This window comes from Idiotropiscis lumnitzeri, chromosome 17, assembly GCF_059441095.1.
Source record: "Idiotropiscis lumnitzeri isolate Australia: NSW breed Sydney's pygmy pipehorse chromosome 17, RoL_Ilum_1.0, whole genome shotgun sequence".
Classification (NCBI taxonomy): domain Eukaryota; kingdom Metazoa; phylum Chordata; class Actinopteri; order Syngnathiformes; family Syngnathidae; genus Idiotropiscis; species Idiotropiscis lumnitzeri.
Window position 1 is genome coordinate 12,116,115 of NC_142407.1, and position 25,880 is coordinate 12,141,994.

At 41.6% G+C, this 25,880-nt stretch overlaps 2 protein-coding genes across 3 annotated transcripts in view; one reads left to right on the forward strand and one right to left on the reverse strand.

Moving 5' to 3' along the window:
• nlgn2b (neuroligin 2b) overlaps window positions 1-11,676 on the reverse strand; it is a 71,652-nt gene extending 59,976 nt beyond the window's left edge. The window contains exon 1 of the mRNA XM_088279786.1: window positions 11,602-11,676. The gene's annotated coding sequence lies outside the window, so the exon portion shown is untranslated. The remainder of the gene's footprint in view (window positions 1-11,601) is intronic.
• fgf11b (fibroblast growth factor 11b) lies at window positions 8,043-25,880 on the forward strand. 2 transcript variants are annotated; one of them, XM_088279789.1, is made up of 5 exons: window positions 8,043-8,995; window positions 19,104-19,214; window positions 19,907-20,010; window positions 25,152-25,350; window positions 25,527-25,880. In XM_088279789.1, exons 1-5 carry the CDS (start codon window positions 8,803-8,805, stop codon window positions 25,661-25,663), a joined length of 744 nt encoding a protein of 247 aa, XP_088135915.1. In that variant the 5' UTR covers window positions 8,043-8,802; the 3' UTR covers window positions 25,664-25,880. The 2 variants fall into 2 exon arrangements, with proteins under 2 accessions (XP_088135915.1, XP_088135916.1); XM_088279790.1 differs by having other exon boundaries at window positions 25,236-25,350.

The window sequence follows — 25,880 nt, forward strand, 5'->3', positions numbered from 1 at the left end:
ATCACCACTACAAACGATTTATATTCTCACATCCACTACAAAATTGAAGAAGAAAAAAAAATGGGGCCAAAAAAAAAATAAAAGTCCACTCCTAAAACTCCCAAAGGTCAATGATCAAAAATTTCAGAGGTTCCTCTCAATCAAAAAAAAAAAAAAAAAAATGCAAGCTTCCCCAATAAAATACACATTCATTTTCACTTTAAACACAGCTAAATGTTTATAAATTAATACAAATAAACGCAAAATGAAGGAAGCCGAGAGCGAGAAGTTGATAAAAACCACTTCGTAGGTTGATGACACTGATTTCATCAGCCGTTACGGCTCTCCACATCTGTAAAGGTCATGTTGGTGTCACTGAAGATCTTGAGTTTTTTAATCTGTTCACGGCGCTCCGCCGTACCATAATCCAGAACTCGCCATCTCGGTGTAAACACATTATGTCTCCAGTTGTAATCAGACTAAAAATGTCCACTGGCTTAAACCTCGCGAGGACGCTTTCATATAAAGCTCTCAATGCATTTTGACTGAAAGGGGAGGGAAAAGCACATAAACACATCCATAACTCCTCCCAATACCCCCCACCACCCTCAACTGTCCTGTCCTGCAGCTGTGAATGTGAGCAGGACACCTGTTATGTCTGACAGCTGCAAATAAATGATGCCCATGAACAGAAAAGCATGCAAGCTCATTGATACATATATTTTGTGCACCTTGCAAAGAGATGTGCAATTGCAAATCAACTCATGTCAGGAGTGAAACTCACTCAACCGTGCAGAAGAGCACATGCTAAATTTCTCCTTACTGGCAACAAAACAAATTCTCACAAGCAAAGTCATCTTCGTCAAGGGTACTGTCGGTACGTATGTTACAACTGTAGTGAACACGTGAAGCAGAAATCTGCCATGTTGATGTCATAGGCAATAATTCATTCAGATCCTGGTAGACAACGGACAATTTACAGTGTAAGAGTAACAGCGCACTTGTCTGCTAGCGGCTGTGATGGTCAGGACTAGCTCGGATATACACTAGCCGTTGGGTAAAATTCACATATTTTCCTGAAATTTTTGATCCTGACTCAATGGGACGTACCATGTCTTCAATCCTGTTCCCAAACCAAGGTTTGCAGATGATGGATAACGATTGCGCTGTAGCAGGGAGGACCATCCAGAAAGCCGACCCTCGAGGAACAGGATTGACGACCCCTAATTTAACGTTTTAACGTTGTCGTCGATCCTGTTCCTTGAGACCCGCTGTCCTACCTGTCATCAGGTGTGTTGCAACAGGGAGGGATGGGAAAACATCCAGGAAGCCGACCCTTGAGGAACAGGATTGACGACCCCTGATTTAACATTTTAACGGGGTCTTCGATCCTGTTCCTTGAGACCCGCTGTCCTACCTGTCATCAGGTGTGTTGCAACAGGGAGAGATGGGAAAACATCCACCAAGCCGACCCTCGAGGAACAGGATTGATGGCCCCCGAATCTTCGATCCTGTTCCTTGAGAACCGCTGTCCTGCCTGTCATCAGGTGCGTCGCAACAGTGAGAGATAGAAAACAGGCAGGAGAGCAGGCCGCTGAGGAATAGGTTTGAAGACCCCAGATATAAGTGGTCAAGTCAAACCTCTGATAATTTTGGAGTTCAGTGAGAAATTCTTGCAAATAAATCTGAAAAATGTCGATATTCCATATACAACCCTGCCCCAAAAATTTTACTCTCGCATCAAAGTAAGAACCCTAAAATGACTTCAGTAATGCAATAAAGGAATCGTGATTAAAAATGCAACAATGAAATACCAGGCTCAGGATCAATAGACAGCTGTGACGTTACAGGAAAACTAGCAGTGGTTTTGGTGCCAAAAGTTGGCTTTGAGCTTTCTTGAGATGTTATGCAGCAAAATCAGAAGAACATCTGTGATGGGAGGTGCTCATGTGATCTCCCAAAAGAATCCTCAGCTTTCAGATACACAACCACTTCCACCACCCTTCATTTCCGCTTTACTCTGTTCACCCTCGTCGACACACTGCATGATGAGTGGCGATCAGAGCAATCAGAATAAGAAAAACCAAAAAGTGTAATACTTCATTTCAAAGAAGAACTCAATGAGAATCAAAAATGTCAACGGTGATTATCAATTTTTTTTTTTTATTTAATCTATATTTTTTTATATGGTGGATTGCCACTAATGACACATATTGAAACTAAAGAAATTCATTTGAGTCGATGCGATACTCAGTGGGGATGGGGCTAAATTATTTAATACGACGGTATCAATAAGATCTACAACTCACGTCTTGAAAAATCTCACTTTTGATTTATTCAGGCGCCAAAAATGTTATTTTGCACCTTTTACTTTCTGCAATAAAATGAAATAATTTTTATTCATTGTTTTATGATTCATAATATTGTATAAATCTGTTGTTTTGATGCAGTTATTATGATGTAAAGCTTCGGTGCTGGTGTAAGTGCAACTCCTGTGCCATCCGAGTAAGAGAAATTATGTTCATATTTCATGCGTGCGTTGGTGTGTATGAGTGCATTGTGGTCATTTATAAAAATTAAATCATTCTATTCCGTTTGGAATTTGTGTATAGAATTATTTTTTTTTTACAGCAGGTGAGGAAATGGGGGGGTCTTTTTTAATTCTAAATGTGGTATTTGTCGTATTAAAAATGAAGATCATTTCAAAAAGACATTACTTAGAGGGTTATGATGACACACATTTTATTTTTATTTTTTTAATTTCATGAAGGTGAAGTTTTTGTCATGCTTGTGAAGATGCAATTATCCTGTCCTCTGTCAGTAAGACATTTGAGTGTTGAGTGATGATTTGGGTTTTGCGAAGCGCTTTCTACAATCTGCATGCATCAAGCAATCTTCACTTTTCTTAGTGAACGGCAAAGTTAAGCCTGCAGATTTACCTGCTGAGACTTTAACCTGAGGGAGAAAATGAGACCTTAAAAAGAGGTAGAACGTGCAAAAAATGTTGGTGGTTCGTTAGCGACATTATAATGATGTCATTTTCTATTAAATCCTGAAAAATATCGCTTGGCATCCGGATGCATTTTTTTTCCATCCTAAAAATGTTCAGACCTGGACCGTACTACCCAATTTTGATTGAGTGCCGATGATGTCCGATTTCTACCGATCTTGTCACTTGGATTAGTGAATGAGTCTTATCGTGTAACTTGAACGAAGGGGGAAAAAAATGTGCCCGAAAAAAATTCTCATGTTTCAAACCTAATTAGCATTTAATGATCGGAATCGAGCAAACTAAAGAGCGAAATGGAGACAACTCCGAGCTAATGAGCAACCCACCCATGGGTCACGGACATTGAAAATGTAATTTCTGCATGCAAGGAGCAAGCTTCAGATTCCACATGGATGCATAATGGAGGGGGATTAGCAAAGAATGCCTCCTGTCATCTGCGGACAGCGTGATGAGCTGAAGGAGAGAGAGAGAGAGCGATAACGGGAGGAGGGAGACAAAGACAGAACTAGGCCAATTGTTTTGATGCGCTTAACTCTTTCTGGCTTTGCGTGTGTGTTTGTGCATGCGTTTGTATTCTTATGTAAACATACTTATACGTCACCGCGGCGATTGTGTATCGCAGAACAAAAGCATCGGGATGCTCATTATCCGGCTCTGTGAGCTGGAGTGACATGTCGTTTAATTGTAAATGTAAATGAAGTGTTAATTGTTAAATCGGACAATTATTCCAATTAAATTGATTATGATGAGGCATCGCTTATAAAAAAAAAATATCCTGACAAACGCCACTGAGGTTAAGGCGGCATCTCTTGTCCTTGGTACGACACTCTACACTGTGGGCGCTATTTATGTCGACGGGCACACGTGCGGACAATTTGGTGACAGAAAGTAGACTAGACCTTAGACCAACTATCAGCAGGTCTAAGTTCGGGTGCAGGTGGTGTAGTGTGATTTTCATGGATTTGATCAAAGCGGATGAAGATTCTGCATGCCACTGCACCCCCCCCCCCCCCCCCCCTGACAACGGCACAACTGGTGTGTGTGCGTGTGTGTGGAATGGAAGGCAGTCTCGAAGTGCTCATTTAACAACGACCAACTTTTACATCATCTTCATGCAGTTCCTTATAAACGTACTTTACGCACGCCGTTCTCCTGAACGGGTTCCAGTGAGCGAGTTATTCATGTAGACGGCGAGCCTCACCTGCGTTGAATTTCAAGGAAGTGATTGGAACTGCTTCAATTGGCCGTGAACCAAATCGGCGACGTTCATTCCGACAAACGCCCGTATAATTGGTTATCATTCTTTTCATGACTTTTTTTTCTGGTTATGCTGTCATGACCCAGATTTGCACAACGTGGATGGAAAACAAAATCCCAGTATGAGTTTCTTCGGAATAGAAAAAGATGATTTCACAGTCTTGAACTATACAATATTTCAACATAAGGCACTTCTAACTTCCATCTGTCAAAGGGAATACGTTGTTAATAGCTTCTGGTTCCAGTTGATTCACATGCAGGGATTGTGGTCCGCATCATTTTCGGCACAACTTTCCCCATTTAATCTGCTTGTGTGCATTATTCAGACGGTGGGACTACAGTATACGGGAGCACGATGCAATAAAGAACACATTTTATTTTTATTGAACCCCTGGGGGAACCGGCGAACTGGATTACATTTTATTCCGATCACGTCCAAATTTTGTGTATTTGTAACTGAGACTCACTTGAGGGCACAACGCGGGTCAAAAATGCTTCCGCTTTTTTTTATTGCTAATGTAATCATACATGTGGTGAGAATTCAGAGCCCGGTGGTATATATTGAAGAAGAGATGCATGTAAACTTACTTTTTACTCTAGTACATCGAATTTTCATAAAAATTGTAATATTAAAAATAATAATAATAATAATAATATATGTCATTTAGTAATATTTGTAGTCACATTTATGAATTAAGAGTCAGGTTCAGCAACAAATTGAAGGAATAAAATTAATTAATAAAAATTAAAAAAATATTAAAAATTAATATGACTTTAAAATACAAACAAATCAAGACATGTTTAACTCAGTGTCAGAAATACTTTATCGGGATATAAAGCCACGTCTGGTTTGAATTTGCTGTTGTCCACTGTTCTAGTTAAACACAAAAATATTTATCTCCCAAGTCACACAACTTCTTCACTATGTCACATGTAAGGCAAATTCTTATTCGCTTTTTACACATTTAGTAATTCCGTCATTTTAAATTTTCAAATAAATGACGCACAAATAATATCATCCAAATGTAGTTCCAAAATTCAGCTGAATAGTTGCTCTTTTGTCTCCTATTCCTCTTTTGATTTTTGATTCAAACCACAATTTAATCGGCAGCAAAAAGGAAGAAAATGGCTTCTCTGTTCCGCTACTTTTGAAGGGGAGTGTATGCGTTTTCCAAAACGATGAACCCGGCAGTGGGAGCCAATCTAGGTTACTGATAATAATAGATGAGCTGCACCTTCTGGCCTAGTGGGACGTGTTTGCTCCTTCCGAATCACTACAACGACAGTGTTAAAATTTACAATGAGGCCATTTAATGGACACATTTTTCAAAATTGCTGCATTTAAAGATTGGAGATTTGCTTCTAAAAATCATTTGTTTGTTGAAATTCACAAAAGGTAGTGGACATTAAGGAATGTGCAAAGAGTAAAAATTGTGACGAACAAAGGACAAAATAAGAATTTGAATGTTTTGAGTCTTAAAGTCGCATGGCGGGGCGCTGACTTGACGTTTAGGATGCTGACGTAACGCCAAAAATCAATTCATCGATTACATAATTTAATATAAATGGAATATTTTCCTAATCTCCAGAAAGGGAAACATCCCTTTTTTTTTTTTTTTTGGGCCATAAGTAGCGACGCGAGCAACACATAGACTAACCTTTGGCAAAGACCGCCATGTCCATTAGGAAATTGATTCTTAACCCGGAACACGAGAGGGCATCTCAGAATGAGGGAATATTTTGGGAATGAGAAGCAAACGTTGACTTGTGTTTACTTGTCAATACAAAGTGCATTATCTCATCTGTGCTTCCGCCGCGCCGCGCCGTGCCGTGCCCTTGTGCGTCCACCGAGACCAAAGACCCGCTGTCAACTGTCAATCAAGTGGTGACGTACGGGTGACATTGTTCGAAACCATTTGAGTCGACCTTGCCTTTTGCTTCTGCTCCTGGTTTCCGGGGAAAATTGGCTTGCAAAAGAGGTGCCAAGGAAAATAGCAAGATTGATTAGCCCTTAGATCAGGTGCTTTAGTGGATTTTAAAGTTGAGATGCCAGGGAGATTTACATAGCATTGCCATGTTCGATCACAGTATTGTATAACGGTGTTGTTTGGATATTAATTAGCCTTTTGCGTCAACGGTCTTTAACCAACTAAAACGAACATTTATCTCGCAAAATTATTTTCTTATGTGCACAGCTGATTATGTATTAAATGGCCGTTTGTGTTTAGGAGAAAGCAAGCAAATGTTTGGTTTTAACAAAGGTGATTAAAATCAGATTAATCCAAATATAATATTTGCTTTCGGTTAAATAGTTTTGCAAAGGGAGAATTAATCAAATAGCTCGTTTAAAATCGCAGCAGCTCCTGCCGATCAGGATCTTTAAAATAAATTTTGATTTTATTGGATGAAACATCTGGAGCACGTGGCACACTTACAGGAATTGAGACATGAAATCAAATGTGGAGATGCTCTCTCTCTTTGCAGCCTGAACAGCGTTTATTCTTCCGGGAACTTTTTGGGGCTGTGTTGGTGGGAATTTCTGTCCACTCATCCAGAACATTCGTGAGGTGAGAGGGCACTTCCTTGTCTCGCAATCTGTTCTGTACTTGATCCCGAAGGTGTATGATGGGGTTGAGGTCAGGATAACGATTGGCAAAAATCAAGATCTACATTACGCAACAGTTTACACAAAGTCAGCGTCCAAATTCGTAGGTCATATAGTGTAGAGACGTCAACATCAATTTCGCTGATGAGAAATCGCCGTTTTCTGACATTAGGCCACGTTTAGTTTCCTACATTACGCGGTTAGACTGACCGACCTGCCGGAATTACTCGATGGAAAGTGAGAAGGGACATACCACCTTAATGTCAGAATCAGAATCCCTAAAATCCTAAAAGAAAGGTCAATTTGAAGCGGTATGTCAGCACATCCGCCATATTGGACGTGGCAGTAAATAACATTTGAAAAATGGAGTTAGCCCAACCTACGCATTTCATGAACACCCCCACCACCCCCTCACCCTCCTCTTTAAGGCTGATCTGCACCAACAGGTCCGACGGCAATAACAGGAGTCTTAAATATATAAATCAATATATTTATTTATCAATTGAATTTTGGATTTGGGATGAATGAAATAATTGACATGTTGTTGCTTTGGGAGCAGAATACTGACAGAGACGCAGCAGCAGGGAAGACTCCACTACAAAACACTGATTCGTGTGTGCGCGGAAGGAATGTTGCACATGGTGATGTTCTTCCAGAAGAGATGGTGAACTGACATAATCTGTTCCTTTCACCATCCGTTCACCTCAACAATTACCCCCCCCCCCCCCCCATTTATCCCCAAACACACACACACACCCATGCACACGCACACACCGTTTCCATTAACAAATAGACAACCAGCAGCCTTTTCAAAGCTGTGAATTTGTGAATTGGTCACTTACTGTTTTTTTTCCCCCCAGACAATCTCATTCTCACACATCGTAGCTTCTCACTCCCTGAACCCCCCCCTCTCCCTCTCCCTCTCCCTCTCTCTCTCTCTCTCTCCCTTTCTCTCTCTCCCTCTCTCTCTCTCTCTCTCTCTCTCTCTCTCTCTCTCTCTCCCTCTCTCTCCCTCTCTCTCCCTCTCTCTCCCTCTCTCTCCCTCTCTCTCTGTCCCTCTCTCTCTCTCTCACTCATGAATGTCACCTCTACTGATGGTGGCTGCCGGAATCCACACACACATCCTCTCAAAACCACTCGCTGACTTTGGATGAGGAGGAGGAGGAAGCTGGGAAAGGAGGGAGAGGGGGAGCCAGGGGTGAGGGGATTCGGTGAGGACTGTGGAACCAGAGCGATGCCATCCAGAGGCAGAAGAGGAGTCTCTATCTATCCGAGTCCATGTCTCTTCACTGTTCCCACAAGCGTCGTCAGCGTGCTGCCTGCTGTTCTACCTCCGGATTTAAGTCCGCCGGATTACCGCTCGGACTCCCACATCATTGTCGGAGGCTGCCACGTTTAAATGGGAGGCAAAGTTCCTCCGTGGACTGCACGGATGGTGATAACCACGTTGATTTTTCTTGCTTCTTTAGCAGCTTCCTAGCATTCAAAATGATTGCACTTTTCTGGAGTGAAAGTCTTTTTATATGTGGAATCATTTTTTTGTAATGCTTGAAAGTAGGACTAGATTTTGTCAACATTAGATTTTGAACTTGTCTATGGAGGGGTTGGTGATAAAGACGTGTGAAGAAACGCATCTTCACCCTTTTCCGAAGCCATCCTTGCTAAATATGATCAAAATGTGACTGTCTCATCTCGGATATTTTTGTGTCAGTGTGGAGAGTGTACATTGGACTGCAGGTGAACTTGCAACTCTCTCTCCCAGTTCTTCCATCTCCAAGGGAACCCTCCCACTAAACTGTTCCCCGTTAACCCATTTAGAGTTCCCCTCTGGGGGCTTCTCTACAACCTTTTGTCCTACTCCAGATTTTGCGCAAAGCAAAAGCCACAGCGGCAAAAAGGGGCGCTGGGCAGGAAGACACCCCCCTCCCAAAGTTGAGAGGGGGGTGGGAAGATGGCAGCTCTCGCTAGCTCACTCATTAGACAGAAACGGGCAGTCAAGGACGACCAAACCAATCGACCGGTAGCCAACAAGCGGAAGCCCTGTCCGAAGAGCAACAAGTCCCTCTGCCAGAAACAGATCCTGGTTCTCATCTCTAAAGTAAGACTGTGCGGGGGTCGCAAAGGTCGCAACGAGAAGAGACCAGGTGAGTCATTGCCACCGTAAAACTAATCGACTGTGCATACCATTAACATTTTATGTGGCATTTTATTTGCCCATTTTTGCCATGAACTTGGTTTATATAGATCGTGAAAAAATATGAGTGTTTTGCCCCCCGGTTAATTCAATTCTATTTTGTTTCCAGACCAAATAACGGATCTGCATTGGATCAATGAACGCTTTCGGGATTTATATACCCGCAAATTTATATTGTGGCATATTTACAAGGTAGCTGTTGGGAAGTAACATGAATTATTAGATGTCATTCGATGGTGCAGGTGTAATGTTTTTGATGTAGCCGACTTAAGTTCATCAAGTTTGGGAAAATAATGATTTAATTTAGATTAAAGACGCAGATTTGTTCATTTGCATGATTAACAAAAAACAGTTTTTGTTTTGTTTTTAACTATCTGCTTGGATTTAGGATACATTTGCATGAGAACAATGTGATAAAAATGGGAATTTTCATTCTTGGCGTTTGTGAAAAGTTCCGCTGAATACACAATGAGCGGCAAAACTGCCGGAGGACAGGAAAATTTGCATACGGCGCATGCGCACCAGCTGCTTGTCCTCCTGCTTTTGTCCAACAGCATGTTTGACGTGAGAATTTATGGGACGACTGCGTCGCCTCTGGTCAGAGAACGTATACTTTTGCTGGGGAAGCTTTATCAAGCTCATTATCTAGAGACACACATCAGTACTTTCTGCTGTGACACAATGTTGTCATATCAACGCACGGGTAAAACCATCTGTTTTAATTTTGAAAACCGCTCCTCAATTACGCAATACTGGTCATACTAATTAGAGGTTTCAGTTGATCTTCAGTTGCAAAAATGTACAACTTCCCAATGTGTGACTCTTTCTTGGTATTCAGTTCACAAACGTACAACAGGAAAAAAAAAAAAAAATGTCAGCCGTGTAACAATCAGATCCTTTGATCGTCTTTCACTTTGAAAGCACGGGAGTCCCTGAATGATATATTATGCTCTGCAACGAATCAATGGAAAAGACAAAAATGGGACCAAATACGAAGAACAAATGGTCATATTCTACATTTTTTTTTGAATAACGATTCACATTAAAGTTGACCCACTGAATCCATATTTCTCTTCGTTGCTTTTACACTCCCCGTTCTTACGCCAAATAATTGCTTTTTAAACGACACATTGACGCATTTGAGAGAAAGACGAACAAGTAGTTCTATTCTTGTAATTCTCCAATGTTCATTGCTCTGCTTTCCTGAGCCACGCTAAGTTACGCCTAAATTTCCCAATGCAAGTTCTCGACAGGTTGCGGAACAATGTGGTCCATGAAGAGGCCACATACTGTCACGGTTGATTGGAGAAGACAGTGAAAGTTGGAGTGTTTGCTTGCCTGCAGAGCCAAAAGCTGTTTCCGAAGCAGATTTAAATGCGAGGCATGATGAGCAATTATGATGAGGACTTTCTATCATTCTGCACCGCGCTAACCAACATATGTCTGCTCAACTTCAAACGGGCGTTTGACTTCAAAATCAATCATCGTCGCTAACACGACTGCAAGATTGATGCTTTGTGGTCATCGTGCGATTGCGCCTGGACAATAACCAAACACACAGTCGCTTGTCCACATCATGCTGCCAGATTTGCACCATGTCTGACGTTGCGCTGGCAAAAAAATGGAGATCAGCGGTTTCTTTTTTCCTTACACCGATTTATTATTATCATTTTGATTGCATGAAACACTGCTCAGCTCCTTTGCATGCCGTTTAAGAAATGCCGCTCGGTGTGACATGCAAAAGCTTCAAAGGAGGAGCATTGTGGAAATGCACTTGTATGGAATTTTGGGGAATAGAATACTGTAATTGGCTGGCGACTGGTCCTGGGTACCCCGCCCCTCGCCCTAAGTCAGTTGGGGTAGGCTCCAGTTTCCCTGCGACTCTAATGAGGACAAGTGCTATAGAAAATGGATGCATTTCAATATCTTATGGAGGACCTGCAAGTATGGTGCACGACACATATTTGTGTATATTCAATAAAAAAACAAAAACAATAACAAAATCCAGCATTAAGACCAATGCTAATACATGTTTCTGATTCCGAGCCCTCCATACAGCGATAAAAAAAAAAACGTTGCTCAAATCAAGAGCTGAATAAAGAAAGGTGCATCTCATTCATGGCATATGTTAATATTTCGTAGCCCAAACAGTTATTGAGGTCAAAATATTGGCCGTTTTCCTCCAAGAAGATCAAAGGTGATATCACAGCCAAAAATGAAATTATGTGGAAATTATGCTTTGGCATTGCTTCAGTCCACTTAGAAGCCTTCGATGGGATTTGCCTCATGGCCCCAGGCAACGTAAAATTTGATGGTATCTGGGAATTGATATGATATGAAATCACTGCTGATTATTTTATCCCAGCGATGCCTTAGCATTCACACAAAAAATGTGAGGGAATTCCAACTTTCATTGTCATGACTTATTCTCACCATTAATTTTGTAACATAATTTACATTCATTGTTCAGATGGACGAGCGCGATAAACGTGTGTACTTGCCTGATATTGACCTGTTTTTATTATTATTTGACATGGAGAACTGGAGGTGCTTTACCTGCAAGAGTTGCATGTCTTGAAAGTGGGTTGGCGCTTCCATCCATGTGCAGCTTTAACACACCAAGGATGATTTTCATCTAACGTGGTCGTATGTCGAATCTATAAAATAAAAAATATATAGCGATATTTTTTAACTGTACACATAAGTCCCTTTTACAATTTGCTTACTGCAGCACAGAATCAATAGTAATTTCATCTTTATTATTTCTTATTAGTGTTCAGACTACCATACTTTATTTGATATTGTTTGAGCCAAGAATGATAAAGTCAAAGACCCAGACGATAAATTGCATGTTGACAGGATATCTTAACTTTCAAATATCCCGTGGGTGGGAAAACTGATGAAAGATTAATCTTTTACATTTATACAACTCGACTGCATGTCATTTGCACACACAATAGTTTCCCACTTACACGGGCTATAAGTAGAGCCGCATTTCCGCAAAACAACCGGGGGCTCTGTGGATTATTTAATCTCCTCTCTAATCTCAAACTCTCTTATCTTTTTTTTTCCAAGAGAGGGAGAGTTGTCTCTACAACTGAGCAAACGCATATATATCCATATATTTATATATCTTAGGGCTGCACGATATATCTGAAAAGTGCTGAGTCATCATAATTAAAAATGTGCAAATATGGTTGAAACTTTTTTTTTCTTTTTTAGCATTGCTGCAGCTGTTTGCAAGGAGGAGCAATGCACTTGCGCACGTATCTGAGGACGCTTTGAGCACAAACGTTAGGCCTCGGCTGGGGAGCAGTAGACCGAGTTACAAGGAGAGCTCCAGCCGAGGATGGCATTAAACTGACCCCAAGAGATCAGGGCCGGGCAAAGTCGCTTACTCGACAACACCTGATCAGACGATGCAGTGTTGGGTGGCTTCTCATCAGAACTTTACTGACTGTGACAGGGGTCAGAGCAAGGCAGAAGGGAAAGCGGACGGGACCGGGGGGAGGGACGAGGAGGAGGAGTCTGGCGAAAGTAAACAGATACTAATAGGAGGAAAGTCAAGATCTTAGCGATGTGAGAGAAAAATTGTGTTTCTAAGTGGGGCTGGATGGGAACGCTGCGCAAAGAGACAGATAAAGGGGGTAATCAAACATGCAGGAAGAGGAGTAAAGAGAGATAGGGGAGAAGATTAAAGAGAAGGTGGGTGGAAGTGAAAAGAGCTGTGAATCAGCCTGCCGTACAGAAAATGCGAGATAGGAAACCACTGGGCTGGATATTAACTGTCACTGCAGAAAGCTGCCTTCAACATGAACTTTTCACTTGTACCTTTTTTTTTCTGTCGAGAGAGCTGTTTCTGTTGTTATATTTTTATTTTATTCTCCAAAAGTTGGCAGTATGGCTTATACGATTGCCTGTTGTTCTACTTGCACAATCACCGCTCCTCCTGGAAATTGCGATTACATGCTAGAAATCTGCCGGCAAATGCGTTTTGAAGGGAAGCGATTACAGTGCATACTAAACTTAGCGGAAAGTATGTGGAGAGACAAAGGCCATGTTATATGAGCAAGACAAAGAGACGAGGATTCGAGCCAAGACGATTACCCTGGCAAGATTGCGATTTCCGTGACAAGTGCCACAAACAACAACAACAACCATCAGTGTGTTTGAACTATGAACTCCCAACATCAGAAGAATCAAAATATCTGGAACCGAATGGCGTGAAATGATATGAGAGATTATGCCATAATCTATTCCATCCTTTAAAATTGATCAGATTAGATCTCAGCAAAGCAATAAAGTTTCCAAGTCTAATCTTTTAGGGGTTTCTTAAAAAAAAAAAAAAGTGGAAATCTGCACAAGATTAAGAGTTTTATTTACGCATTTACTTTCATTTCATGGCTTATCTAACTCCTCGTCTGTTGATTGCAGAAGCTTCTCATCACTTGCGCAAAAAAAAAAAAAAAAAAGGAAACGGACATGAGCGGATTGTCTGTGCGGCTTTCTGAATTTAGAGTGGGCTTGATATTTAGCTGTGGAGAAGCTGTTGACAAAGCTCTTAAATCGTATTTAAAAGTGAGGCAGCTGAGGATGCGTATGCAGAGCGCATTCGTTTGTTTCCCGTTGTCCTGAAAGGTAGCACCTTAACCTCCCACACATACTTGCTAAGTGGAATCAGTGGGCGCTTTGATTAAACCTGACAGGGACAGACTGAACTTACCTCCGACAAAAAAAAGACAGTGAGGATGGAGCTGATGAGAAGACAAGCAAGACGGAATCGAGAGGTAGCTAATAAAGGCTCTCAAATGACCCGTTATGTAACGTGTCTGGGGTGCACTTATAGGAATAGCTTTGGAATGCAAATAAAAACATAAAAATAACATCTGACTCAAGTACTATAATATATCCCTTGACATTGTTCAGGCAATTGTTGGAGTCACAGGTGACGCGATACACCTCATTGAGATGAATTCCCCAAAAAGTTATGGACTTGTAAGAACCGGTGAGCAGTGGAAAAATGGTTGGTGAATAAGATCAGGGGTGGGCAAACTTTTTGATTGGTGGGCCACAATGGGTTCTAAAATTTGACAAAGGGGCCGGACCAGGGGCAGATGGATCGAGTGTTTCGGCATGCTTTAATTTGAAATGAAAATGAACAAAAGCATTACAACAAAATATCTGTCTTAGAGTGCACCCCCTAGTGGGGACACATACGAATTACAGGGGAAATAAAACATGAACAAGGTTTATTCATTTAATTGTTTCAAGTTCAGCGGGCCAGATTAAAACGTTTAACGGGCCACATGTGGCCCTCGGACCATAGTTTGCCCACGCCTGCTCTAAATCAACCTCGTCTTTCGCAAGCACACGCCGTGCTGTGTGTACACGCCGGCAATAACTGCAAACGCCAACAAATTGTGAGTTCCTCTCTGACACTATCAATCGAAACAAACCAGGGAGACGTTTTAAAAATAATTCAGTCTTGGCAGAGGACTGTGCTCTTGTGAACTTCTTATTATTAACTCGAGAAATAAAAGCAAACATATTTGATCAATGTGCAGATACAATGTATGGAGAGAAAAGTGAATAACGGAGACATAACAGGCAGGGAGGTGAGAAACTGTAAGTGTCAAAAATATAAGTCAAGGAAAACCCCTATTGTTTGATTCGGTCGGAGTCGCCGATCAAATGTCCTTGGCTGCTCAGTCATGCGGCTCCTCGTAATTACCTGCAGCCCTCTCAATAGAAACGCAGCGATCAGGGTATTAGCAAGCAACATCCTGAGCCAGATAAATACATTAGTGCAACGATAACCAACACACACCCAACACTGATTAGTGATAAACCTCAACTACTGCTTATTTTTCAGAGCAATTACATTGCAGATAAGCGTTTAAACGTCCTTGATGGCTGCAGTGATGCATGAAGTGATTGCCTTGGCTTCTAATGTGCATTCAACTCATTTATACAGACACACATCTAATTGCTTGGTGAATGGTGGTACTATTAGGACGAGGCCTCATTCCTCCCGTGGGCTTTTCGATACGATTATTTGGTGTTGAATGCAAATTGATGAGGGGCGTCCCCGCATGCGTAGACCGTGAAATGGCTACCTAACCGCCGATGTTTAAGACATGCTCGCTTTGATCGACAAAAACAGCCGCAGTTATCTGTCGACGCCGATTGTATTTGTTGATATTCTCCGCAGGGTTGAGACTTCGAATGCATCCGCGCTGACACGCAACAGCAACTCAAGTGCTTTCCGACCTGTCGACTGCGATTGTTGTCGCCGTACATATTTGTTGAAGGTCACTAGGGAAACGGGTCGGCTGATGAGTGGGTACCACTTGCGCCGGGGATGTACACAAACAGACAGGGAGGTCTCTTTTGTGACCCACACTCCGCTGACCTGGATCAGCTAATGTTTTCTGTCACTCAAGCCCACATGGGTCCTGTGAGTGAACAACGACATGATACGCAGAGCCCTCGCATGGGATATAGCCACAGTTCAGGGTAGAAGAAAGTGCTTCGGGCATATTTAGCTCAAGTTTTATAAGTCAGATGTACGTGTTGAAAGATAACATCGGAACACAAAACAAAAAATGATTTTCAAGGGGACTGGTACGGTGAGACAGATGCACAAAAGTGATGACGTTTATGTCCACGTATATGGACAAACAATCATTTCTATCGTCATGGGACTTGTGGTAAGGCTCATCGCAACAGAAATCGTACATTTTATATTGGAATATCAAATTGCGAGTGTTCAAAGTAGTCAATCATTTATTGTACAGATGCCAATGGCAGTTATTGCGCGACTGAAAAAAAAAATACTTGCAGTTTCCTTGCTTGCAAACGGAGCAACCGTGAATACAACACGGAATAGTCACTTTCATTTCTAGATCGCTATCCTCGCATCTCCCTCCAATATGTGGTGCAACACAGTCTATATTTGCATCACTGTGACAGAAGCACCAAGTTTCTGCTCATGTAAACAAATGTGTGTTTTGCTAATCCAACGGGAGGTTGGCTGCTGTCACAACATGTTACTTTCCGTCAGTGCGTGCACTTTCTCCGGGACTTTCGGGAGCAGTAGCGGGGGGGATATGACAGTAAGCGGGACACCAATCATTAAAGCTAGAGTTCAACATTATTTCTTTTTTTTTTTTTTTGATAAAAATCAGCGTCGTCGTTACTGGAAACAATTGCTTAGCCCTGCTTCGTAGGAAGACGGTAAAACAAGTTGGTAAATAATTATATTTGGTCTGATAAAAATGCTATCAGTGCATCCCAAGTTCAATAAGCAAGTTGTATCTTTGCAGAAGGTAAATGTTGATCTAGAATCTGTCGAAACAGATTCGTTACGTTGTTAGTGTCAGAAAAGCTGCAGCTTGCTCGTTTTCCGTGCTCTGGTTTCTAGAATAGAATAGAATAGAAATCCCTTTATTGTCATTGTACTCAAGTGTGCAACGAGATTAGAGGGCTCCCCTCTCCAGTGCAATACAACAATAATACAGACAAATATATAAATTAGATATTAGATCTGCGTCCGTTTTAGAAGCATGCAGGTACAACAGTAATGACTAGAAAAGACTCCAAGTGAATTTGGCCCGGTATAGAAGTCGACCACCAAAAGACCGTTGCTATTACTTATCCGTCCGTTATTTATCTTGTTTTTCCTCGTTAAAAAGTCAAAATCAAATGATTCAATCCGCGTTTCAGGGGTTCTTCATCTGATTATTCTCCACTAATCAACAAGGGCCCAGTTATGTGAGGTTTTCTGAATCCTACTTACCAACCAAGAAAGATTAAACTAAAGCCTTGCGTAATGTTCTTTTAACTACCCTTATCTCATTACAAGTGTCCAGCAGAATTCAGATCCACTGCGGTGGGATTTAAATGCAAGGCGGATTGTCTTAAGATATACTCTCCATCAGTCCTGTCATAGATCTGGAGCAAGATAATAAACTCGCAATTTAACAAATTCTGATAGAGACTTGCGAACCACGACGCCATTCTGCTGCCAAAGTCAAATTAATTGTTTAAATTCAGAATAACTCTTTTTTTAATATTAAAAGTCGCTCTTGAGCAGGGGGGTCGTCAATCCTGTTCCTCGAGGTCCTGCCTGTTTTCCGCCCCGGTGCAACACTCCTGATGCAAATAATCAGGGTTGCGATCTAGCGTCAGCAGACATCGCTGATTATCTGAAAACTATTATACAAAAACCGAGACTAAAAAACAAAAGCTTGAACTCACACCCAAAACCGTATGGCTATTCACAGAGCCCCCAAAAAGAAGTGCAGTGCAGGCTGCATTCGTAAATTAATGGAAGGGGGAGCGTGCTCTGCCTCTCCAAACACACAATCCCAGAGTGGTGTTCGGCAGTGAATTTCCCAAAGCACACTTCCGTATTGAGAACAGGGACCAAGTTCCAGTTGGACGGAATTTCCGCTTCTCACCAAGGAAACGTTTCATTTTTTTTAGTTTAAAATTGCATACCCTAAATAGAATCTCACGTTGCATTGTGGCCACCGCAATGAATCCTGATCGGTAATTATGCCTTTTGGTGCTGTAAATCCTAAATTGTTGTGGCGTAAAACCGGTGGGGTCAACACACAGAATGTTGATTCTGGATTCGAATGTATCGCGAGACTGGATCTTTCGAGTCACGCTAATTGAAACATTAGTGTGTTTGAGACCAACATGGACACAAGACTGCATGAGCCATCGATTGAATTCCTGCCCAAGTTTGCTTTTGTTTGTGCCGCACAGAGCTGCCACTCTTAATGAATTGATAGCTTCATTGCATGTCTCGGCTATCTCTCTATTCATCCCGCGCCTCCTTAATCCCGATATTCCTTTATCTCTCTTTTACATAGGAACCAAATGCTCTGATTGGGTTATAGATGAAGTTAAAAAAAATGATCAGCTACACAAACTGAGGGGGAGGGGTTAAAAAAAGACGACATATTTTAATAAGCAGATGAGAAAGTCATTAGACGTGAAAAGGCAGCCGCAGTATGCATGCAACGATGGGAACAGGTCACAATTTCACTGACGCTTTGACCCTGGAACACTTCCTGAGGGAAATAGTCATCCAGATCTCATCGCTGCATCATCAGCATGCCACTTTCTTGCTCCCTGTGTCACTCAGCAGAAGACAGACATATTGCGCAGTGTACCAGGACGCTCCCTGCGGGCTGTGTATGAGGACATAGGCGGAGTTTGGCGGAAGAGGAACACCCACAAGACTCCATGTTCTCCTCTCTCATTTAGACATACATTGAAAAGGAATGGTGGGATTCGTAAGAGTGAGCCGTGGAAAAAAAGAGATGAGTCACAGTGGACCTGCAGGGTTCGCCTCACTGTTTGAATTACCAAGAAACAGGAGGTGAGGTTATGTCTGTTTCTTAAATTAAAATGAGCTGTGGGGCTTTCGCTCATTAAACATTCACTCTTTTCACCCCCGCCCCTTCCTGTTCACCACCACCCAGGTTCCTGATTGCATCTTTTATGTTCCTAACTCTCCAACTTGCTCTCTAAATTTAGCCTCTGATGACTCCTGCGATAGCTAAAAATGCATGGAATAGGAAAATATTGCATTGATGCCATGGCCAAAAGAAAATGGATTATTAAGCACCTGGTGTTATAGTGTGCCTTACAAAGGTTTTGGGTATGAGTGCTAAATCCACCTTGGGCAATTCTTTAACTAACTAAAAAAAAAAATAGAGATTCACTAAAACGTAAGCGTTTATGCTGAAGAATGAAACGCATATTTTCACTCACCGAAATCTGACATTTTTATAGGATGATTTGATTGAGAGTTTAGTTGATTGGAATGGCACAAACAACACACATCACACAACAATCATCTCATGAACATGAGCACTTCTATGGTTAAGAACACATTCACTTTCAAAGTGAAAAATCGTCTCGCACCATAATCGGAATTCGTCGTAATTTGCACAGCAACCAAAGACGGAACTCCTTGAATGAATGGTGTGAGATTACTGCAAAATGATTTTATCGAGATGTTCCCTTGTGTTCATTTGCAGAGCCACAACTGAAAGGCATTGTGTCCCGCCTGTATAGCCAACATGGATACTACCTACAGATGCAGCCCGATGGCACCGTGGACAGTACAAGAGATGAGAGCAGTTTATTTTGTAAGTGTCCGAATACGGTTTTCGTCAATCTCTTATGGCATTTTGGTCAATCACACGCCTGAGGCAAGGCTACCTTCATAGCTACGATGTTGATCATTGTAATTCCTGCCGCGGACATGATGTGAATGTTATCCTAACCTCGAGAAGTCTAATTTTATCTCCTCAGCCCCAAATTATGCAATTTATCCCGCAGCTATAATTGAATTTGGAGGTTTGACCCTCCACACAATGGCGTGTATTCACACTGTATAGTAGAAGTTGATTTAGACAATTTGTTAGAAAAAAAAAAAATAATTCCACGTATAGTATTTTTTTTTTTTTAAACTGTCTTAGCTTTGAAGCAGTGCAGAGCTCGGGCGATATGTCTAACTATCCACTTTTAGCTCTGCTCCAAGCTCCATTTGCTGAGGTAGAGCATCCCGCTATTATCCAGTTTTAGAGGGTGTGTTAAGCTTAGTGAAGGTGACACGGTGTAGAGTTTGCTGCAACATAAACTCCGAGAGGTCACAGCATTTGGGCAAAAAGGGAGATGTAGCGTGCAGTAGAAGAGACTGCAGCCTCCAAGGCTGCGACAACGTAGAAAAGAGAATGCAGACATTTTTTTTTTAGCGTGCATGAGTTTGTAGTTTGAATTCAGAGTTGTTTGACTTTTCTCTTTTCTCTCTTCTCCCAAACTGTTTGATCCAATTTAGCGCAGTTTAACCTAATTCCTGTGGGACTGCGGATTGTGGCAATCCAGGGTGCAAAGACGGGGCTGTATCTTGCCATGAACAGTGACGGATACCTCTATACTTCTGTAAGTATGCCGTGCAGATCAGTCTCTGAAAGCCCAAAATATTGCTGCACGAGTTTGTGATTTTGGGAGGTAAGCTCGACGCGCTGCTACGCACGATCCCGATCACTCCAAAGCTTTTTAGTGGTTACCGATAAGCGAATCTCTGTGTTATCATATTAAGAGAGAGAATACACGGAAGGCCTTTAACACAACTGTCATTTTGGATTTGAACGTTAATTCTGCCTCTTGTCAGTTACATGTTTCGTATCGGTCTTTTGTCATAACAAATTAAGTCTTGTTTGGAGGATTGAAACTGTTTATTGTTTTCATGTTTCAAATTTCAATATTTTTTAATTAATTATATTATCTTCAGCTCTGTGATATTATTACATCTTAATAATTGTCTTTGTTTAAAGTGGTATATTAATTATAACAGAATATTTGAACTGAATTTAAAATAATAATCCAAAAATAGGAATGGAATTATTAATCATATTTAATCGAATAGATCACATTTTATTTTTTTTTTTACGTGATTAACCGTGATTGACCCGGCCGAGCTGTCTGTTTTTAAAAGTCAAATATATATATACAATAGTTGGGCAAGTCCTGCTGTTGATGGACAATTAATGCTGCAATTAGATATTATTCAACAATGCTTGTTATCGCTTTACAGACCTCAGTTACACTCAGCCTATCCGTACATTTTAAAAAATAAAATACAATCAAATGACCCAAATCACCTTATTTTATACAACTAATTTTCTTGAATTTCTTCGGATTGTGGCGCATTGTGTTTCAGTTTACGATCTTTGCTAGGCTACGGCTCGGTACAACCATCTTTCTGCAACCGTTTTTTTCTGAACTTTATTGAGTATTTACTATTAAAAAAAAAAATGCAAGTTAAAAAAAAAAAACTCAAGAAGAAGCAAAATATTCACAGCATTGTAGATGCATAGAATTGTGTTACCAGACAAGGCTTGTTTTTGTGTATTGGAGAGGAGAATAATCATGTGCAATATGGCTAACGCACAAGCTCCTATTATCCTCTGAGCCGCGCCGCTTATTATGCTTTTCCTCTGTGAACAGAGCGGGGATTTCCTCTGCTGCAGTCAATAGCTGTAGTGCAGCCCGCATTTCTTTCCGAGAAACACACATTTACATACGTGCACGCACGCGCACACTCGCATGTAGGTGCTTTACAACGGAACACCTGTCTTTTGGTGTAATATCATGCATATTTGATTTTATGACCCCATATTTTTCCTCTCAAGTGCGTCTAACGCACTGATTTAATGGTGCAGGAAGGGACTGAAGGTAGAATGGCACAGCTCTCTGCATATTCCTGCTCAAAGGCCATGCTCTGTTGTGCTTTGCTTTTACATTTGAAAGAATCCCAAGTGAGGGAAAAACAACATTAGGGCACATTTTCTTCCATAAGCTCAACATTGAGCCACTCAGGGAGGCAGCAAACAAATGTTTTCTTGTAAAAAATGTCTTCATCCCCCAATAGAGTGACGACTACCTTTTCTATTGTGAATGCCGCAAACATTCTATCGGACTGAAAAGAGACAGGTGTTTGAAACGACTCTGCAACTACTTTAAAATCGTCGTAATATGTTGGGTTTATGCAATTTAATTGTAGGGTTTGCACTTTGTTACTCATTTTGCTAGCTTGAGTGCATTATATTTGCATAATTAGCAACATTTAGCATCTTGTTTTTTTTGTTTTTTTTGCGCGCGACCCAGTCCAAGGTGCCCCACGGCCCGGTTCCGGTCCACAAACCAGTGGTTGAGGATCACTAGACTAACACACAAGAAACAAATACTGTACAGTAGCCGTGGTGGCAAGTCGTAAGTCATGATTGAAGCGATCACTCCTACTCAGCGGCCACGATAGTAATGCGTATGTTATCTGGACTCATTTACTAAGAAGTAAAATGCCTCTGGCAATAATGACACAACCAAGCGTTACTTGTTTCCTGGCTAGCGTGGATAATTAAAAGCTGAGTGATTACTATAAAGGCAGCAGGTGTCACACGAGGTTGGAGAGAGAATGGAAGCTTCTCCTCCCCTCTCAGCGACGTGCCATCTGCCAATCAGAACAGCACGGGACACAAATCATCACATTATCTTCGGCATGCTTCATATATGTTACCGTAAAGCTTTTTTTTTTTTTTTTTTTTTTTTTATAGCCGTCCATACGTGGTGCCAGACAGTATTGACTGCGTCATGTGCTGTTGAACCTCCTTTAATATGCACATCCGTGTCCTATTGACTTACGTAACATGGTGCGCCAAAGAGCATCTGGCTTGAAAACAACCAACAGGCACTGCTGCTGGATTTGCATCTTTTACATGCACACTAATGTGAGAAAGAAAAATGCTGTGAATGTTACGTTTGCATCGCATGGGTTTGTATTATGGAAATATGGCGATGTATGTATGTGATGCGGGCAAACTCATGCTTTCAGCGGTGCACCCGGGGAGCTGATGGGATTGTCAATCGGCACAGGGAGCTCGTACGACGCTGTGACCCCTGCTGTCGGAAAAGGAGAATGCAAATAATTGCATGTCAGATATGCCGCCAGAACATGTTGAGCATTCTAGAAGCACGTCCACATTTTGCAAGGCACCGGTTCTAATTACACACATGAGGACCCAAGAGCAAATAAGATATTTTAAATTATGCTAACGAATTTGTGATTTTCAATGATTATTAACTCTTTACTCGTCCTGTTTGGAGGTATAATACAGCAAGGCCGGTCTATGACGGCAAGGAGAGTTAAGCTTTCTGAAGGAGGTAGGAGAGATGTAATCAGAAAGGGGGGGGTTGTGTACGGGTGGGGTTGAGGTGGTGGGTGCATTCCTGCATCATAAAGTGGTTTGGTCACATCTTGTGGATTCTCAGCACGGATGCCACATTGTACCGCCGTCGTCTGATTTCATTTAAATTCATTTTGGTATGGGACACATGAGGGAGGCAACGTATGGCATTAAACATTTGGATTTAACCGACACATTCAACCAATATAAGGTCTACCCTTCAGATATTGGGATGGTCTCTGTTTTGATAGAACACACCCTCGGTCATAATCAGTCGACATGCTTTCAAGTACCCGCTGGTTGGTTTCCGTTTTCTGCTTGAATCCAGAGGTTACTTCAAGGGGATTTCAAAAATAGATGTAATAACATGACAACGATTTGGACCTTTGTGCTATACGGCCATGAGAAAAAAAAAAAATAAAAAAAATTACTTGACTGAATAATGATTGCATAGACGTGCCTGGATTTTGGTTTTTCATCAAATCATGACAAAATATTGCTTTGGAGATTACGAGAATGAAAGGCAGCTGGTGTGGTTTCTATAGATTGGTTATTTTCAGCCAAGTGATTATGAAAGGTAATTAAAGGGATTATTTGCATGGGGGGCGGGGGGTTATTCCCGGTGCCTGTACTTCAGAGGTTAAACTGAGGGGCATATTGGTAGAATGATGGTTTCTTTATACACAGGGCTGTGTGTGTCAGATCAAGGGTCTTAGAGTCTATTTGTGTTCTTATTTTATACTTTTTTTTTTTTAGTTACTCTCCTACATTTTAGTTTTTTTTCTTGTTTTAGACACCTCCTGCCCTCTGCTCTCTGATCTGATTAATAATGAATGAAGCACATCACCTATCGATCTCTCCTCTTTGCATTCGCCAAAGCAGAGGGTATCAAACCTGCCAGGGGATCCGAAAATAGCTCCATGCAGCTGTGGTCGTCGTCGTGGAAAAGTTGGTCGAATTAGGAGCCGGGGCTTGTTTTGCTTTGTTCCGGGAGCAGCCGTTAAATGGGCATAAACTCTTGAAGCAGCAGAGTGGACAGAGAAAGGTCACAAAGTCCTGAATTGCCTTGTCAGCTAAAGGATGATGCCTCCCACGGAAGGAGAAAGGTGATGATCTATGATAAGTGTGAAACTGGAGGTGTTGCGTAGCGTCTCCATCTACATTTGGGTCTTCGATGAGGTCTGTTTATGCCAAGTGGTGGTTCTCCAGCTCTCGTCTTCTTCAAAGTCTCGGAGAACCTCACCACTATGCAATGCTGATGGTGATTAATCAATTCACCCGATTGGCTTTGCCGTCTGACAGGAGAAGGACCCTGACAAGACTGATAGAGACTAAGGAAGACGTATATCCGTCTCGATTGCTTAATATCGCCAGTCGACATTATACAAGGTTCAGTTGTCCGAGAACACACCCTTGGGGGGGGAGCAGTGCGGTGTGAGTTGGGCGCTGAGGAGGGGAAATGCTCATTTGTAACGATTGGCTGAACAGAAGGATTGGATTCGAGTTGTGCTCCTTTGATTTTTATTACGGTTATAAAGATGTAGCAAGGTATGCTTCATTGACAGAACCGCCAAGATGCCATCAGTACACCTTGTCTAGTGTTGTGCTCAAGAGGACTCCAAGACCAGGATAATCAGACTAAGACTTTGTGGGAGTCGAGACCGAGTCAAGACAGAGACTTTCGACCTTACGATCAAATAAAAGAATGAAGAATACAGTCTGAGACAAGACCAAGATCTTCAAAATCTGGTCATGAAACTGATCTTGAGACCAAACACTTTAGAAGCGCATTTCTCAAGTCAAGAACGATCCCTGAGAGTAATCGGAAGACGTGTCGAGTGTGACAGGATATTGCCGTAGTAGTTTCGGAATCAAAGCTATAGAATGAAAATATAATAAAAACTTAAATTCACATAAATGAATAATTTCAGACATCTATATTTTAGTTTTTATAACTTTTGTAGAATTTTATTTAATGTTGAACCTTTGGCACCAGATACAAATTCTATAATTGGGAGAAACAATGTGTGTCCATTGTTGTCAGTATTATGATTGTTGTGCTTTTCATCTTTTTTTGCTCCCCTCGTGGGATTTATAATAATTAGTCGAGATGTTAATGTTGTTTTGCCACGTTAGGGCATGAATGCTCATGTTTTTGTCCCCCAAGGACAAAGATGTCCGTGCTCTCAAACATGCTTTCTTTTTTACATGTGCAAAGACTCACATGATGCTTCTGTGCTCTCCAGACAATTCCACATCATTTTGCTTCCATTGCAAAAGTTGCTAATGTGAATGCACCTCTGCCCCCCCATTCTCCCTTTTCATGTTTATTTCTAGGATCACTTCACTCCAGAGTGTAAGTTCAAGGAGAGTGTGTTTGAGAACTACTACGTCACATACTCCTCAATGCTCTATCGGCAGACCCAGTCTGGTCGCGCTTGGTATATTGGCATCAACCGTGATGGCCATGTCATGAAGGGCAACCGGGTGAAGAAGAACAAAGGAGCCGCACACTTCCTGCCTAAAGTTATCGAGGGTCAGTTTCCATTTTTATGAGCCCTGTCACTAATAAGGGAACTGCAGGTAGAATTATTGATCAGAATCCTAAATCAATGTGTGTCACATTATATATCACCAGAGAACACCTTTTACCTCTTAAAAATCACAAATAACCCTTGAATTGAAACAAATCATCATTTCTTTGCTTTACAGTTGCCATGTACAAGGAGCCATCGCTACACGAGCTCACGACTGAGCCCGTGAGTCCTCCACGGAAGACAACCAAAACATCAGATTCCCCGTCTTTAAAAAATGGACGGAAAGAAGCTCCCAAGGCAGATGCCTCATAGCACAGGAGACCGGGGGGGTCAGAGGGCAACAGTGACACTCGGAATAAAGTCACCCATCATGCTAGCTGGGCCAATGTCCCTGATGGTCCCCGATTCCAAAAGTTGCACTAGAAGATGCTGAGGGATGAAGGGTGAGCAATCCATCAGCAGACAACAGGAGGAGAGAGGAGTTGTCACCACAGAATGTTCTCTCCATGTTTGTCTCCAACTCAGCCCC

Excerpts from the sequence above, each read along its gene's own strand:
- fgf11b (XM_088279789.1), top strand. The coding sequence starts at position 8,803 with ATGGCAGCTCTCGCTAGCTCACTCATTAGACAGAAACGGGCAGTCAAG. Across the intron at positions 8,996-19,103 it reads TCGCAACGAGAAGAGACCAG|AGCCACAACTGAAAGGCATT; the intron begins GTGAGTCATTGC and ends GTTCATTTGCAG. Across the intron at positions 19,215-19,906 it reads AGATGAGAGCAGTTTATTTT|CGCAGTTTAACCTAATTCCT; the intron begins GTAAGTGTCCGA and ends GATCCAATTTAG.